General features: G+C 41.6%; 2 protein-coding genes across 3 annotated transcripts in view; one reads left to right on the top strand and one right to left on the bottom strand.

Moving 5' to 3' along the window:
- Window positions 1-14,346, bottom strand: part of LOC148102407 (uncharacterized) — a 179,692-nt gene that overhangs the window by 18,049 nt on the left and 147,297 nt on the right. The gene's annotated exons all lie outside the window — the stretch shown is intronic.
- Window positions 4,211-12,223, top strand: LOC148102408 (uncharacterized; the record flags this gene model as incomplete). The annotated part of the gene is made up of 5 exons (XM_087842367.1): window positions 4,211-4,442; window positions 10,522-10,630; window positions 10,947-11,035; window positions 11,816-12,009; window positions 12,173-12,223. Coding segments are annotated over exons 1-5 (675 nt in total), but the record flags the coding sequence as incomplete, so codon positions are not given.

The raw sequence follows: 14,346 nt of genomic DNA on the forward strand, positions 1-14,346 counted from the left end.
ATTTGACCAAAAGAGCTATAAAGATAAACTATTATCACATTGATCATTTGAAGGGTTAGTTTATTTCTCATTTGCTTGTGATTGAGAAACACTGTAGCGCAGTTTTTAAAGAGGGCTTTAGCCCTATTGTTAGCGTTTTCTACGGCCTCATTTTTGCCTCCATGCTGGGGGATTGACAGACTTCACAGTTTTGGTAGGGTGAAACCTCGAGTTAGAACAAAAGACATCTGAGCGAGGACACACACAGATGCACACAAATACACACGAGCACAGAAAGTGCCAAAGATTTCTATAAAAGTGTGTGTTAATTTGTTCCATCTGTCGTCCTTCACAATAAACAACAGCTAACAGACACACATGCACTCTGTGTCACTTCACAGGGGCTGATGAAAGTGGACACAGTAAAGGGAGTGCTCGACCTGTTCTACACATCCTGGACTTTATTCTGCAGCCTAAACAGATGACGTAAAACTATAAAGAATATAGAAAAAATATAGAAACGTTTAACATTGTGACTGTTCACATTAGTGAAGCTGCTACTTTGCTGCCAGGTGAAAAAAAGAACCCTAAAGCTGAGTCTTATTAAACATCTGCCTGCACGAGAGAGTTTCAGTGGCCCTGCCTTATGCTGTGCTTGTTGACCACCTTGTCCTGAAACTTCTTCACCATCCTCACAGTTGTGTGAAGAAAGAGGGAAGCAGGTGGAGATGTAAACCATCTGTGATGCTGTGTTCACTTGTGTGTGTGCGTCTAGGGTAATATCTAATGTGTACCTATAGACAAACATAAACAAAAACACATGGCATTGCACAAGAGTCTCTACTGGAGCAACCTGCAGATGTCAGAGATGTGATTAGAGGGTAAAGTGGACTAGTGAGTGCATCTATGTTTTGTTGTCTGCTGGGGGACAGCATCAGCTCCAGAGATGCATCAGGATCAGCAAACTAATCTGCAAGGCTGGACGTGTCACTGAAGGAGTTTGAGTCAGTGAGGGACTCAAACTCTTTATTCTGTGAGCTGAACACAGCTGTCAGGCAAAACATCTGTGATGGGACATTTCTTTCTTTCATGATCACTTTGTCACTTAGTTATATGCATGTAGGACAGCATCACATGTGAGTCTTGTGCTCCTTCACATCTTTGTTCTACACACACACAGTCGGGCATTGTAAGTTCATGGGAGAAGTTACACCAGGGGTCTCAAACTCGCGCCCCGCGGGCCATTTGCGGCCCACGTCACCTCTACTTGCAGCCCGCATATTGATGTGAAGAAATATTTTTTAAAAACTATTATACGAAAAATGATTTAATACGACGGCAGAGTGTTACAGGCATGGCCCTTTAAGACTGTAGCCTCATGGGCGGTGTAGTCCTTGCTGCAGGGAGAACGTGTGGGACCGCCCCTCCTGCTGTGTGTGTATGAGCGTGAGGGAGGGAGAAAAAGGAGAAAAGTACGAGGTGCTACCAAACAGAAACGGGAGCTGGAAGCATGTAAATATAAAAATAACCACAGCAGCCAAAAAGAGTGCCTGACGAGCCCCGTTGTAAGTAAGCTATTAAGACTCGACTGTACACCGTGTTCGTGTTTTCCTCCGAAACAATAAAGTTCTGCTGGAGCAGCCTTTCAACGCCTCTCTCTGTCTCTCACTAGCAAAGTTGACCCAGACAGTAAAGCTAGTTCCCGGCTACGAGCCCGACATGGAACCCAAAGTATTAGCCATAGGTCTCCTTACCACGGTTCGGAGCCGCGGACCTGGCCAAGGTAACAAGAAAGTGCAAACATGTTGAGGGCTGTGTTGGTTCAGTGAGAGATTTATTTGGAAAGAAAACAATTTTGACTTGCAGTCGAAAGCTAATGTGCACGCTTATGCCTGCATTTTTATTTTGTTAAATACAAACAAAATTGTAGCAAAACTGCTGCCACGTGTCTGGCCAGAAAGAGCTGTTTATTTGGTAGTTCAATGAAACTACTGTACTACACTGCTGAGTGACCGTCTTCTGCTCGTCAAATACATTTCATTGCAATGTTGACCCTGTGCTAACTTGCGTATGACAAATGAAACTGAAAGGCTTCAGATAGTTAAGAGTGAGAAAAAAATTGCATTCATGTTTGCAATTTTGTCTTGTTACACAATATTTGGAATAAAACAAACAAAACACTACATTTTAGGAAACATTAGTGGGTGTTTTCATTTTTGTTTTTTTTGTACTACTTGGACACTAAAGTGGCCCTCCAATGAGATGACGGAGCCAGAAGTGGCCCGCGGCTCATTTGAGTTTGAGACCCCTGTGTTAAACAGATGGTGAGACTCCTTCCCTTATCAGGGAGGACGAGGGAGGGAGGATTGGAGAGTTAAATCTCCAGGCTACGTGAAAAACAAAGGGAAGGCTTCTAAGACAGAGCCAACATATATAAGAGGGTTGAAAAGCGTTCACATCTAAACAGTAAACATTACTAACCAGGTATTCTTTGAAGAGGATGCTTGGGTCTAGAGAAAGACAAAGAGATGTCAGCAGCATCACAAACATCAATATAAGAGGAAGCAATTTGAACACAATTTGAACTTTAAAATGCAAAACAAGAACGATCGACTAATGAAATGTATTGATTGCATTTAAGCTAACTTAACAATAATCCTCAGAAGAAGAGCAATGTTGACAATGCTATATAATAACTTTCTATAACAATAATTACTGTATGACCTGGTCTATTGACATCATGTCTGACTCAAATGTAGTGAAAAACTTAGTAAAATGTATAAAATGAATTTTTTGGCATAATGTACATTATTATACGTTAATAGAATAGAACAGATCTTTACTGTCACTCATACAAGAACAATGAAACACAGTTTGGCATCTATTTTATATTGTGCTTCTGAGTCCTTGGTTGTGCTGTTTTGTGGGAAAACAGGAGGTGTATCACTCCTCCTGTTTTCCCACAGCGTTTACACTTCAACCTGCTGTTGGTGGCTTTTTTGTGGCAACTGTGACTCTTAGTGGTAGAACTGACACACAAAACAACAACTACACTAACTATATAGTCTGCAACACACCCAGTGAGCTTGATTTGAAGTGGGTTTAAAAAACACATTGCAATGTGGAGAGAGCATCCCAGTGAAACACCAGGACCATCTCTGTGGCCACTGTCCTTACATCTTATATACAGACACACAGACAAAGAACATTCACAGACTCTCACATGTTGGCCCCTCTCAGGGGGGCTATACCTCCTCCCTCACAGAGAGAATTATGACCTTGTTTTCTGCTTGGCCATAACCTAAGGATTTACATCCCTGATAAGCAGAAGGAGTCTCACTATCTGTTTAACGTCTCCAATTACAATGACCTCACTATGTTAAGTGATATTACTATAACTAATGTGATGTGATTAAATATGTGATTAATACATGAGAAAAGAAATCTGCCACCTACATCCAGAGCAACATCACAGACACTCTGGATCCCTGCAGTGTGCCTACTGGTCCAACAGGTCTACATCAGACACCATCGCTGCTGCCCTTCACTACTCACTCTCCCACCTGGAAAACAAAGACTCCTACATCAGGGTACTTTTAGTTGATTACAGCTCTGCTTTCAATACTGTGATCCCACACAAACTCACTCACAAGCTGGCAACACTCGGCCTGCACCCTCCACCCTCTGTGACTGGCTACACTCGGCCTGCACCCTCCACCCTCTGTGACTGGCTACAGGACTTTTTGACTGGCAGGCCTCAGTCTGTCAGGATCGCCAACAAGACTTCAGCCAGCATTACCACAAACACTGGCGTCCCACAGGGTTGCATCCTCAGTCCCATCCTCTACACCCTGGTCACCTATGACTGTGTCACCTCCAACAAAGAGAACATCATACTAAAGTTCACGGATTACACTGCAGTGATCAGTAGCATCACTGTAGAGGATGACGTGGCTTATAGGAGAGAGGAGGCTGGTCTGGTGTCATGGTGTGACGACAACAACCTCACCCTCAAGACTGATAAGACAAAGGAGATGATAGTGGACACAAGGAAGAAGAAGAAGAGGCCTCACTAGCTGCTGTTTACCCAGGAGAGTGAAGTGGAGAGGGTTAGCAGCAGTACCTGGGCGTCCACATCATTGAGGACCTCACCTGGACACTGAACACCACACAGCTGGTCAAGAAGGCTCAGCAGCTGCTGTATTTCCTGAGGAGGCTGAGGAAATTTGGGATGTCGGCCAAGATCCTCAGCAGGTTCTACAGCTGCACTGTGGAGAGCACACTGACCAGCTGCATCACTGCATGGTACGGCAGCACTACTGATATGGACCGCAAACGCCTGCAGAGAGTGATAACAACTGTGGAGAAGATCATCAGGACCCCGCTGCCCTCTCTGCAGAGCATCTACCATCGCAGAGTCCAGAGGAGAGACACACTTTTGCCCTCGGGACGAAGGTTCAGAAGTGTGAAATCTAGAACATCCAGACTCAACAACTCCATCTTCCCCACTGCTATCAGACTCCTGAACAGCTAACCGACCTCAAACTGCAATTTGCACATCAGGTCACTTTGCACATTAAGTTCATTTTGCACATTAAACTCCTTTGTACATCCATGTACATCGACATCTGCACACCACACGTGTCTTCAATTACTTATTTGTACTTATTTGCAGTTATTTATCTTTTTATTTCATTTTTTTAAATTATTTTTTATCCTTATTTTATCTTTTTATTTAATCTTATCTTGTTCTTTTAACCCTTATCTAACTTGGCATTGTGCATGCTATTTCTTCTGTACATATGACAATAAACACTTTGAATCTTGAATCTGTACACATCTGTATGTTTCAGCTTTGTCCTTCAGTCACAACATCTTTCATCTTCATCTTAACTTCCTGCTTCTATCGTGGTTAAAGCTCATGAATCCTCTGGACATCAAACACTGATGGTGTTATTGGAGCTGAGTGAAGTTTGATGGCTTTATTATCCATGCTGTGACACATGGCAGCTGTCAGAGCAGAACACATGAAGTCAGCAGGTGTGTTTAAATTCAGGGACATGGACCCCCTGATGATCCTCTACCTAATCACACGAGCCAAGGTGTGAGAACGGGTGTGGGTTGCAATCAGCCAAGGTTTTGGCTGAACCCACTGTGATGAGCCCCACCGTATCATGTGTTTTCCTGAGATCAAATGGCCCAGGATGTGAGTGGGCGTTAAGGCATCCATGTCCCTCTTCGGGGACACGCCCATAGGGCTTAAAGTCTGGGACTCTCCACCATTTAACCCTAGAACTGAAGAAGCTTCTTTGATGAGAGGTGAAACGTCTTCAAGCAACTTAAAGAAGTCCAGACGCTTTTCTTTCCAATCTCCTTAGACTACATCATTCATAGAACAGCTTCCAGCTTCTTTTGCTCGGCTACAGTTTGGATGGATTTGCATTTAAAGATGCAACACGACAAAAATGGTTAGGGTCAGGAGGTCAAAGGTAAGAGCTCCTGTGGGTCTGAGGGCGGCCTCACCCTGGAGAAGGATGAAGGAGTCTGACCTGAGCCAGTGTTTGACATGAACACATCAGCACTGCTATCAGTGAGCCTAACGACAGCCGTTAGCATCATTTCAGTGTTTCAGTCATTTAAAAACACTTCCTGTCACTGTGGTGATTACAGTGACATCATGCAGTTTGTGCTTTGACCTCCAGAGGGCGACAAATTAGCAAAGACAGAGAGCTCCATTCAAACTTTGCTGCCATCAGTAATAATTCTTCAAATATAATCATCAGTGTTTGAGCAGTTATGATATCAGGGACAATCTAGACACGTGTGGCAATACTGAACATGTCACATGACATACCTTAAACATCATGTGATCCACTCTCAGTCTGCACTTTCATTCATGACTTCAGCAGGTTGAAATGAGCTTTGAACAAACATCAGTTTAGTGCTGAAACATTCAAACGCTGCAGGAAGAAGAAGAACAAAGTGATGACACGCGTTTGTGTTTCAAACAGGAAAACCAGCAGAAGTTTGGGAGTTTCCGAGATTGAATGCAGCACATCCCAGATAGCAAGGAGACATTGAACAGATGTTGATTTTCCATCTGAACCATCAGAACCGTCATGCTTGAAATGTCAACACAAAACCAATGTTGAAACAACATTGAAATACTGATGAAACCTGACACTGACATTGAAATAACATTGATTCACTGTTGTTCTGTCATCTTTGATTGTTGATCTATTTATAGTTGACAAGGTGACAACAATCACGTTGAAAAACCATTGATTTATGGTTGAGCGGAAATTAAAGCTGCTACCACTTGGACTATTCCATAGCCCCCCCTCTCACAGTGGTACATCCCTTCAGGTAACCATTGTCTTGTACAGTAGAGCGGGACATTAGATTTACTCTCAGCGGAATTGACCGGAGAAGGCATCAGTTCATGCACTGCACTGGCCTGCACCACGATTAATATAAGGTAAGAATGAATGACTTTTGTTCTATTCGTTATTTCCACGGTTGCATTTGAATAACAGTAAAAAACAAACAAACTTGTTAATGTAAAGTTTCGGACAAAATGTAACTTTCATCTTACAATCCGGCAACAAATAAATTGCACTGCGAACAAAGTCAACAAAGAAAACATTTTCGTTTCATACTTTTCCGTTATATTCCCTTACAAAGCTAGCTTTAACGGTTCGAAGGTTCCTTTGTTCTTGCCGTCGCCTCGGCGCTTGACCCAGACTTTCGCTCTGTAGTTGCTTTTTAGCATAGTACTACAAAAAATTGTAAATCTGTGATATATGATTGATAAACGTAAAGGTAACTGTATAAATGTGTTCAATGACTTTGTTACTTTTAATGATTGGAGAGCACCCGCTTCGATTCGCACTCAATTCAAACTAACTTTACGTTGCACGCTCACCTAACTTTACAATGCACGCTCACCTAACTTTACGATGCACGCTCACCTACCTTGCGTTTGCACCTTTTGTCCACGCGTAAACTGCGTTTTATTATTTATTTATTAGTTTTTCGCCTCTCACTGCTTAAGCCATTAATCTTTCTGGAATTGTTTTTTTAAACAGATGCGACCTCACAAAAAATATTAGCTATGCTGTCAGACCTGACGACAGCTGTTAACGAACTCCGTGAGGAGGTCAGAGCTATCCGCCATCCCTGCTGCAATGAATCGGTAGATGCTGGGGTACTGCCTCTGGATTTGCCCTTGCACAACATTGAGGAGCTAAACAATGCAGAGGCAGCTCTTCAATCATAAGAGGCAAATAAGGCAATGGTAAGTATATAAAGGTTATGTACACTTTGTAACTATAAAGTGTAATAGCTGTCAGATGTGATTTAAATACATAACAACGGCCTGTTGATTAAACACACAAGCACTTGCATACACATTTAAGACATGAGACATGCTAATTCTATCTCTTAAAATGTGTCTATAGGTGAGACGCTTTGCCTTGGTTGGAGGGACCACACTGGAGGTGTGAGTCCGCCGTGTAATGGCTTATGCCATTACAAACGAGCTGGCCTCCGTACTCAACTGGGCAGGGAAAAAAACCAAGGACCAGACAAAGCAAAAAATGGCATTTAAAGATACAGCGCTCACCAAATTCATATATGGTGGTAAGTTTTACAGTTTTTTTGCTATATTACTTTGTCTTTCTTAATAACAAGACTTTCATGTCCGGTTAATCTGGAGATGGAGTCTTTGGTCTTTGGCTTGTTTAGTCCTCGGGTTGTAGTTGTACAGCCCGAGGACCCCATGTTTATTTTGTTTTAAAGGATACACGGCACACCATGCTAAGACTTATCACTTTTCCCGCTCATAGCTCTTTGGGAATCAAATGCGGCAGTTTGCAGATTTACGCCTGGTGACTTTCATGTTTATCAGCCTAGGAGTTTACATACTTTCTCCCCACTGAAGACAGCTAACAAGAGCTTATTCATGTGCTCTAATTCACTTTTTTTTGTTTGTGTGTGTATTTTTTTCCTAGATGGCCTGACGCAGCAGTTAGGGGCAAACTCTATGTCCAAGTTTGTCTTTGCACAAGCAGTGCAGAAATGGCTCCTATACGCCCCAGATCGTATGGGTATGGGTGGTGCAGGACGCACATCATGCATCCCCATCCCAGAGTAAAAAATTACAAACTTCTGTGAAACATATAAATGTAAATAGGAAACTGTCTTTTAATAAAGTATTTAGCAAACGAAACATGCCTATTGACCTTTTTTTTGTTTATTTTTTTTCTCTGTTACATCACATGCAATGCTTTCTTATTTTAGGATATTAATATTGACATGATACATTGTGAGACATTTGTTGTTGTTGTTTTTATAAAGGGTGTCCAATTTGAGGAATAAGTACAATTATGTGTTTAGGTGGTTTAAGTATTGATGGAAACATGCAGTAGTTTAGTATTGGTTAAAATACCTATAAAGAAAGGTAGCTTTCCAGTCATGATTTAACTGTTGTTTTAATAAAAAGCAACTGTGCGAAAGAGGTGGAAAATCAACACCATAGCTCAACAGTGTTTCAATATCAGAATCTGACATTGTTTCAATGTCAGATTCAATGTCAGGTTTCAACATTGATTCAACATCAAAACCTGACGTTGTTTCAACATTAAAAAAGGGTGCAAGAGTGACGTTAGGTCAACGTCACACTTCAACGTTGATTCAATGACGTCGCCTGATATTGACTCAACGTTGTTTCAATGTTTCCTTGCTATCTGGGATGGTGTTTCGATGCTCCCGAGTGTCCTCAAACGCCTCATCAGGCTCAAAGTTTACTTTCACTTCCTGAACTTCGTGGAGTGGAGCTTGTTGTTGGTGTGTGAAGAAACTGTAAGTTTGCTTTGTTTCTTCCTTTAACAGTCTTTAGGAACTTTACTGTTTGTGCAGCTCATGTTTGATTTCTTCACACAACAAACTGTGTGTGTTTGTATTTCCGGTCTCTCCATTAAAGTCAGCTTGTAATGTTTCCTGGCTAACATCAGCTGTGTGCAGCTTAGTTCAGCACAAACCTGCCGCTCCATAGTTCACGGTAACGGACTCACAGCTGGACCAACGAGGCCGAGTGTGTCCGCCACTCTGAGCTGCGTTTGTGTTTGTGTATTTGTAGTTTGTACTTTGTGAGCAGTGTTGCCAACTCCTCAGTAAGGAAAATCGCTATTGGTTGTCCTAAAAGTCGCTAGAAGTCGCTAAATGACGTCATCACCTAATTTGCGTAATTGGTCATGCTAATGTAATTGTAACCTATGCTGCTGGAGAGAGAAATAACATCGTGGACGAGACATAAAGTGAGCAAAAAACGTCCTAAATGCATTTAGAATTTATTTAGAACTACAAATTAAATTTCTTTTAGCAATTATTGTTTTTTGTAATGTCACAATTCCAACCCTGCTCCTTTACCCGGGCTTGGACCGGCAAAAGTGACCCGAAATAGGCACTCTCGAGTTACTTTGTGTGTGTGTGTGTTTATAAGTAGTTTTAAACCTGATCCACAAAACAGCCCCAGATAGCAAGGAGACATTGAACAGATGTTGATTTTCCATCTGAACCATCAGAATCGTCAGGGCTGAAATGTCAACACAAAACCAATGTTGAAACAACATTGAAATACTGATGAAACCTGACACTGACATTGAAATAACATTGATTCACTGTTGTTCTGTCATCGTTGATTGTTGATCTATTTATAGTTGACAAGGCGACAACAATCACGTTGAAAAACCATATATTTATGGTTGAGCGGGAAATTTAAGCTGCTACCACTTGGACTATTCCAAAGCCCCCCCTCTCACAGTGGTACATCCCTCCAGGTAACCATTGTCTTGTACAGTAGAGCGGGACATTACTCTCAGCGGACCGGAGAAGGCATCAGTTCATGTACTGCACTGTCCTGCACCACGATTAGTATAAGGTAAGAATGAATGATTTTTGTTCTATTCGTTATTTCCACAGTTGCATTTGAATAACAGTAAAAAACAAACAAACTTGTTAATGTAAAGTTTCGGACAAAATATGGGAACCCCAAATTGTGTCTACTTTCATCTTACAATCCGGCAACAAATAAATTGCACAGCGAACAAAGTCTATCAACAAAGAAGACATTTTCGTTTCAAACTTTTCCGTTATATTCCCTTACAAAGCTAGCTAGCTAGCTAGCTTTAACGCTTCGAGGGTTCCTTTGTTCTTGCCGTCGCTTCGCTTGACCCAGACTTTCGCTCTGTAGTTTCTTTTTAGCATAGTACTACAAAAAATTGTAAATCTGAGATATATGATTGATAAACGTAAAGGTAACTGTATAAATGTGTTCAATGACTTTGTTACTTTTAATGATTGCAGAGCACCCGCTTCGATTCACACTCAATTCAAACTTTACGTTGCACGCCCACCTAACTTTACGTTGCACGCCCACCTAAATTACGCTGCACGCTAACCGAACTTTACGCTGCACGCTCACCTAACTTTACGCTGCACGCTCAATTTATGTCTGGCCATACATTGTGTTTGTACTTCCAGACACATTTCACGAAGCAGAACGCAGTCTTCAGAAATATCTAAATGAACACTATACGTCTGACCTTCAGTCCGAAGCTGAAACTCATACCACTCATAAAAGAAAGCACAAGTAAAACTTTTTTTTATTTCACAAACATATCTTTGATTGCTAAGAATTTATGATCTTGTCTTTTATACATATCTGTGGTGCTTGCATACTGCAATATCACCACATAATATAGTCCAAAAAGTGGAAGCTTGTAAACTTTTTAAAAATGCAAAGCCGTGTACACTTGTGCACTTCAAAAATTCCTTGTATACTGTACCTTCTTGCACATCTCCATTTCCTGTGTGTGTTTTTATAAATCAAACTGTAACTTTAGGAAAAAATATTCCAAAAGCACAATTGTAATTACTTATGACCGTTTTCAACTTTTTGTCTTTAGACCAAATCCGCTGTACACATATAGTGACTCAGAGGATGAGCAGCCCACAAAAAAAAGGTTTCCCCAGGCCCCTCGAGTGAAAATACCAGGTAATAAAATACTGTCTAGTTTCTTTGTACATATCTGTGTGTGACACAAGGAAACTTTTTTTGACAAGTTGTCTGTATTCTTAAATCTTTTTCTAAACAGCCCTCACCACTCCGCAGTCTTCCCCCCAGCCCACTGACAGCAGGCATCATAATGCCCCACCCAGCTGCCGGCACCTTTCTCCACTCCAGCACAACTCCAGCACAACCGACACAGCTTTGCGATTTCCCCAGCATGCTGAGTCTGATGTCGAGGCCTTCCCTATAGATGGTATGCTTTTAAAATTGTTTTAAAGCTGAATCACAATGTCATTGTACTCTTATCTTCAAAACACCAGTTTATACTCCTGAATGTCATCTTGTTGTGATTTGTTTTTCTGTAGATTCCAGAGACTCTGTGAGGCCACTATTACAAGGCAAGTTCGAAAGTCTTTGAATTTCAGATTTTACATGGTATAAATGGTAAATGGCCTATATTTGTACAGCGCTTTAACTAGTCCCTAAGGACCCCAAAGCGCTTTACACATTCAGTCATCCACCCATTCACACATAATTCATGCACTGGTGATGGCAGCTACATATACAAATATCAAATATATGTGACAGGCAAAAACTAGCAAAAGCTCTTAGCAGTTAGAACAACTTGTACTTGAATGCAGAATGTTACACCATCACTTATGGATACATTAGTTTTTCGCCTCTCACTGCTTAAGCCATTAATCTTTCTAGAATTGTTTTTTTAAACAGATGCGACCTCACAAAAGATGTTAACTATGCTGTCAGACCTGACCAGAGCAGTTAACGAACTCCGTGAGGAGGTCGGAGCCATCCGCGAGGAGGTCAGAGCCATCCGTAATACCGGCTGCAATCAATCGGTAGATGCTGGGGTACTGCCTCTGGATTTGCCCTTGCACAACATGGAGGAGCTAAATAATGCAGAGGCAGCTCTTCTATCACAAGAGGCCAATAAGGCAATGGTAAGTATATAAAGGTTATGTACACTTTGTAACTATAAAGTGTAATAGCTGTCAGATGTGATTTAAATACATAACAACGGCCTGTTGATTAAACACACAAGCACTTGCATACACATTTAAGACATGAGACACGCTAATTCCATCTCTTAAAATGTGTCTATAGGTGAGATGCTTTGCCTTGGTTGGAGGGACCAGACTGGAGGTGCGAGTCCGCCGTGTAATTATGCCATTACAAATGAGCTGGCCTTGGTACTGAACTGGGCAGGGAAAAAAACAAAGGACCAGACAAAGCAAAAGAGGGCATTTAAAGATACAGTGCTCTGCAAATGCATATTTGGTAAGTTTTACCGGTTTTTTTTGCTATATTACTTTGTCTTTCTTAATAACAAGACTTTCATGTCTCGTTAATCTGGCAGTTTGCAGATTTACGCCTGGTGACTTTCTTGTTTATCAGCCTAGGAGTTTACATACTTTCTCCCCGCTGAAGACAGTTAACAAGAACTTATTCATGTGCTCTAATTCACTTTTTTTGTTTGTGTGTGTGTGTGTGTGTGTGTGTATTTTTGTCCTAGATGGCCTGACGCAGCAGTTAGGGGCAAACTCTATGTCAGAGTTTGTCTTTGCACAAGCAGTGTAGAAATGGCTGCGATACGCCCCAGATCGTTTGGGTGGTGCAGGACGCATCCCCATCCCGGAGTAAAAAATGAAAAACTTCTGTGAAACATATAAATGTAAATAGGAAATTGTGTTTTTAATAAAGTATTTAGCAAACAAAACATGCCTATTGACCTTTTTTGTTTATTTTTTTTTCTGTTACATCACATGCAATGCTTTCTTATTTTAGGATATTAATACATTTTGAGACTTTTTTTTTGTAAAACACAATTATGTGTTTAGGTGGTTTAAGTATTGATGGAAACATGCAGTAGTTTAGTATTGGTTAAAATACCTATAAAGAAAGGTAGATTTCTAGTCATGATTTAACTGTTGTTTTAATGAAAAGCAACTGTGCGTATGAGGTGGAAAATCAACACCATAGCTCAACAGTGTTTCAATATAAGAATCTGACATTGTTTCAATGTCAACAGTATTAGAAAATATAACGTTGAATCAATGTTGAAACCTGACATTGATTCAACATCAAAACCTGATGTTGTTTCAATGTTAAAAAAGGGTGCAAGAGTGACGTTAGATCAATGTCACACTTCAACGTTGATTCAATGATGTCGCCTGATATTGACTCAACATTGTTTCAATGTTTACTTGCTATCTGGGGCATAAGAGTAAAAGAAGAACTGACTGCGTTACAGCACCTGCTGCTTGTTGAGAGTAAAAGCGATATGCGCTTTCACGTCTTTTTTTAGCGACTTTTTCTAGAAACAATGTCGCTAGGGGGTCTGAAAACTCGCTAAATATAGCGACAAAGTCGCTAAGTTGGCAACACTGTTTGTGAGTTCACTCAGAGTCCACAGAAGACACAGCGTACGTGATGCCGTCACAGCTCAGCTGCAGCATTTTTCTCACCCTTACTACCTCGACTGTCACTGTGATTAATATTTACACACGAGACACCTACAGAGCTCTGACGCTAAGCTACAGAAAGCAAGCTAACATTAAGCTAACGCTAAGAGCTCTTACAGTGTGTTCACACCGAACGCGATAGATGCGAGCGAAAAAGCACCAAATGCCCCAAATTTGACGCATGCACATTCGCACCTCGACGCGTGTCCAAGAAAAATCCATCGCGCCTCAAAATTGCATATTTTGACGCGTGTGAACCGGAAATGTGGGAGGGATGTGGGAGAAAGTTGTGCCAGACGGTATGTTTGCAAGATGGCAGCTGTCGAGCTAGCGTTTGAAGAGAGAGTCTCCCTTCTCTATTTACTGTGGAGAGCAGAGCGGCGGCGTTAAGGACGTCCTCGCCGTACCTGGGTCCATCAGGTCCTCCAGACGCGTAAGCAGTTTGGTGAGTTTCACCACTTGCTCCAGGAGCTGCGCCTGGATGACGGCCGATTTCAGCGATATCGCCGTCTTCCCCTCGCTCAGTTTGAGGACATGCTGTCCCGCGTTGGTCCAAGCATCGCCCGCCTAGACACCAACTACAGGCGCTCAATCCCACCTGCAGAGCGCCTGTCCATCTGCCTGAGGTTAGTAAAAGTGTTTAATACGGTAGTCCTTTATTGATACCTGTGCTAATATGCTAAACTATCGTTTATACACTGCTAACATGGATGTGCTATGCTAACAGTCAATGCCGTCGGTGTTTACTGAAAGCAAACTGTGGTATGGAGTATAATATTTCTAGTGATAGGTAGGTCTCATCAAGTCCGATTTAAT

Source organism: Neolamprologus brichardi, chromosome 6 (genome assembly GCF_056152115.1).
Source record: "Neolamprologus brichardi isolate AB-2024 chromosome 6, ASM5615211v1, whole genome shotgun sequence".
In the NCBI taxonomy this organism is placed as follows: Eukaryota; Metazoa; Chordata; class Actinopteri; order Cichliformes; family Cichlidae; genus Neolamprologus; species Neolamprologus brichardi.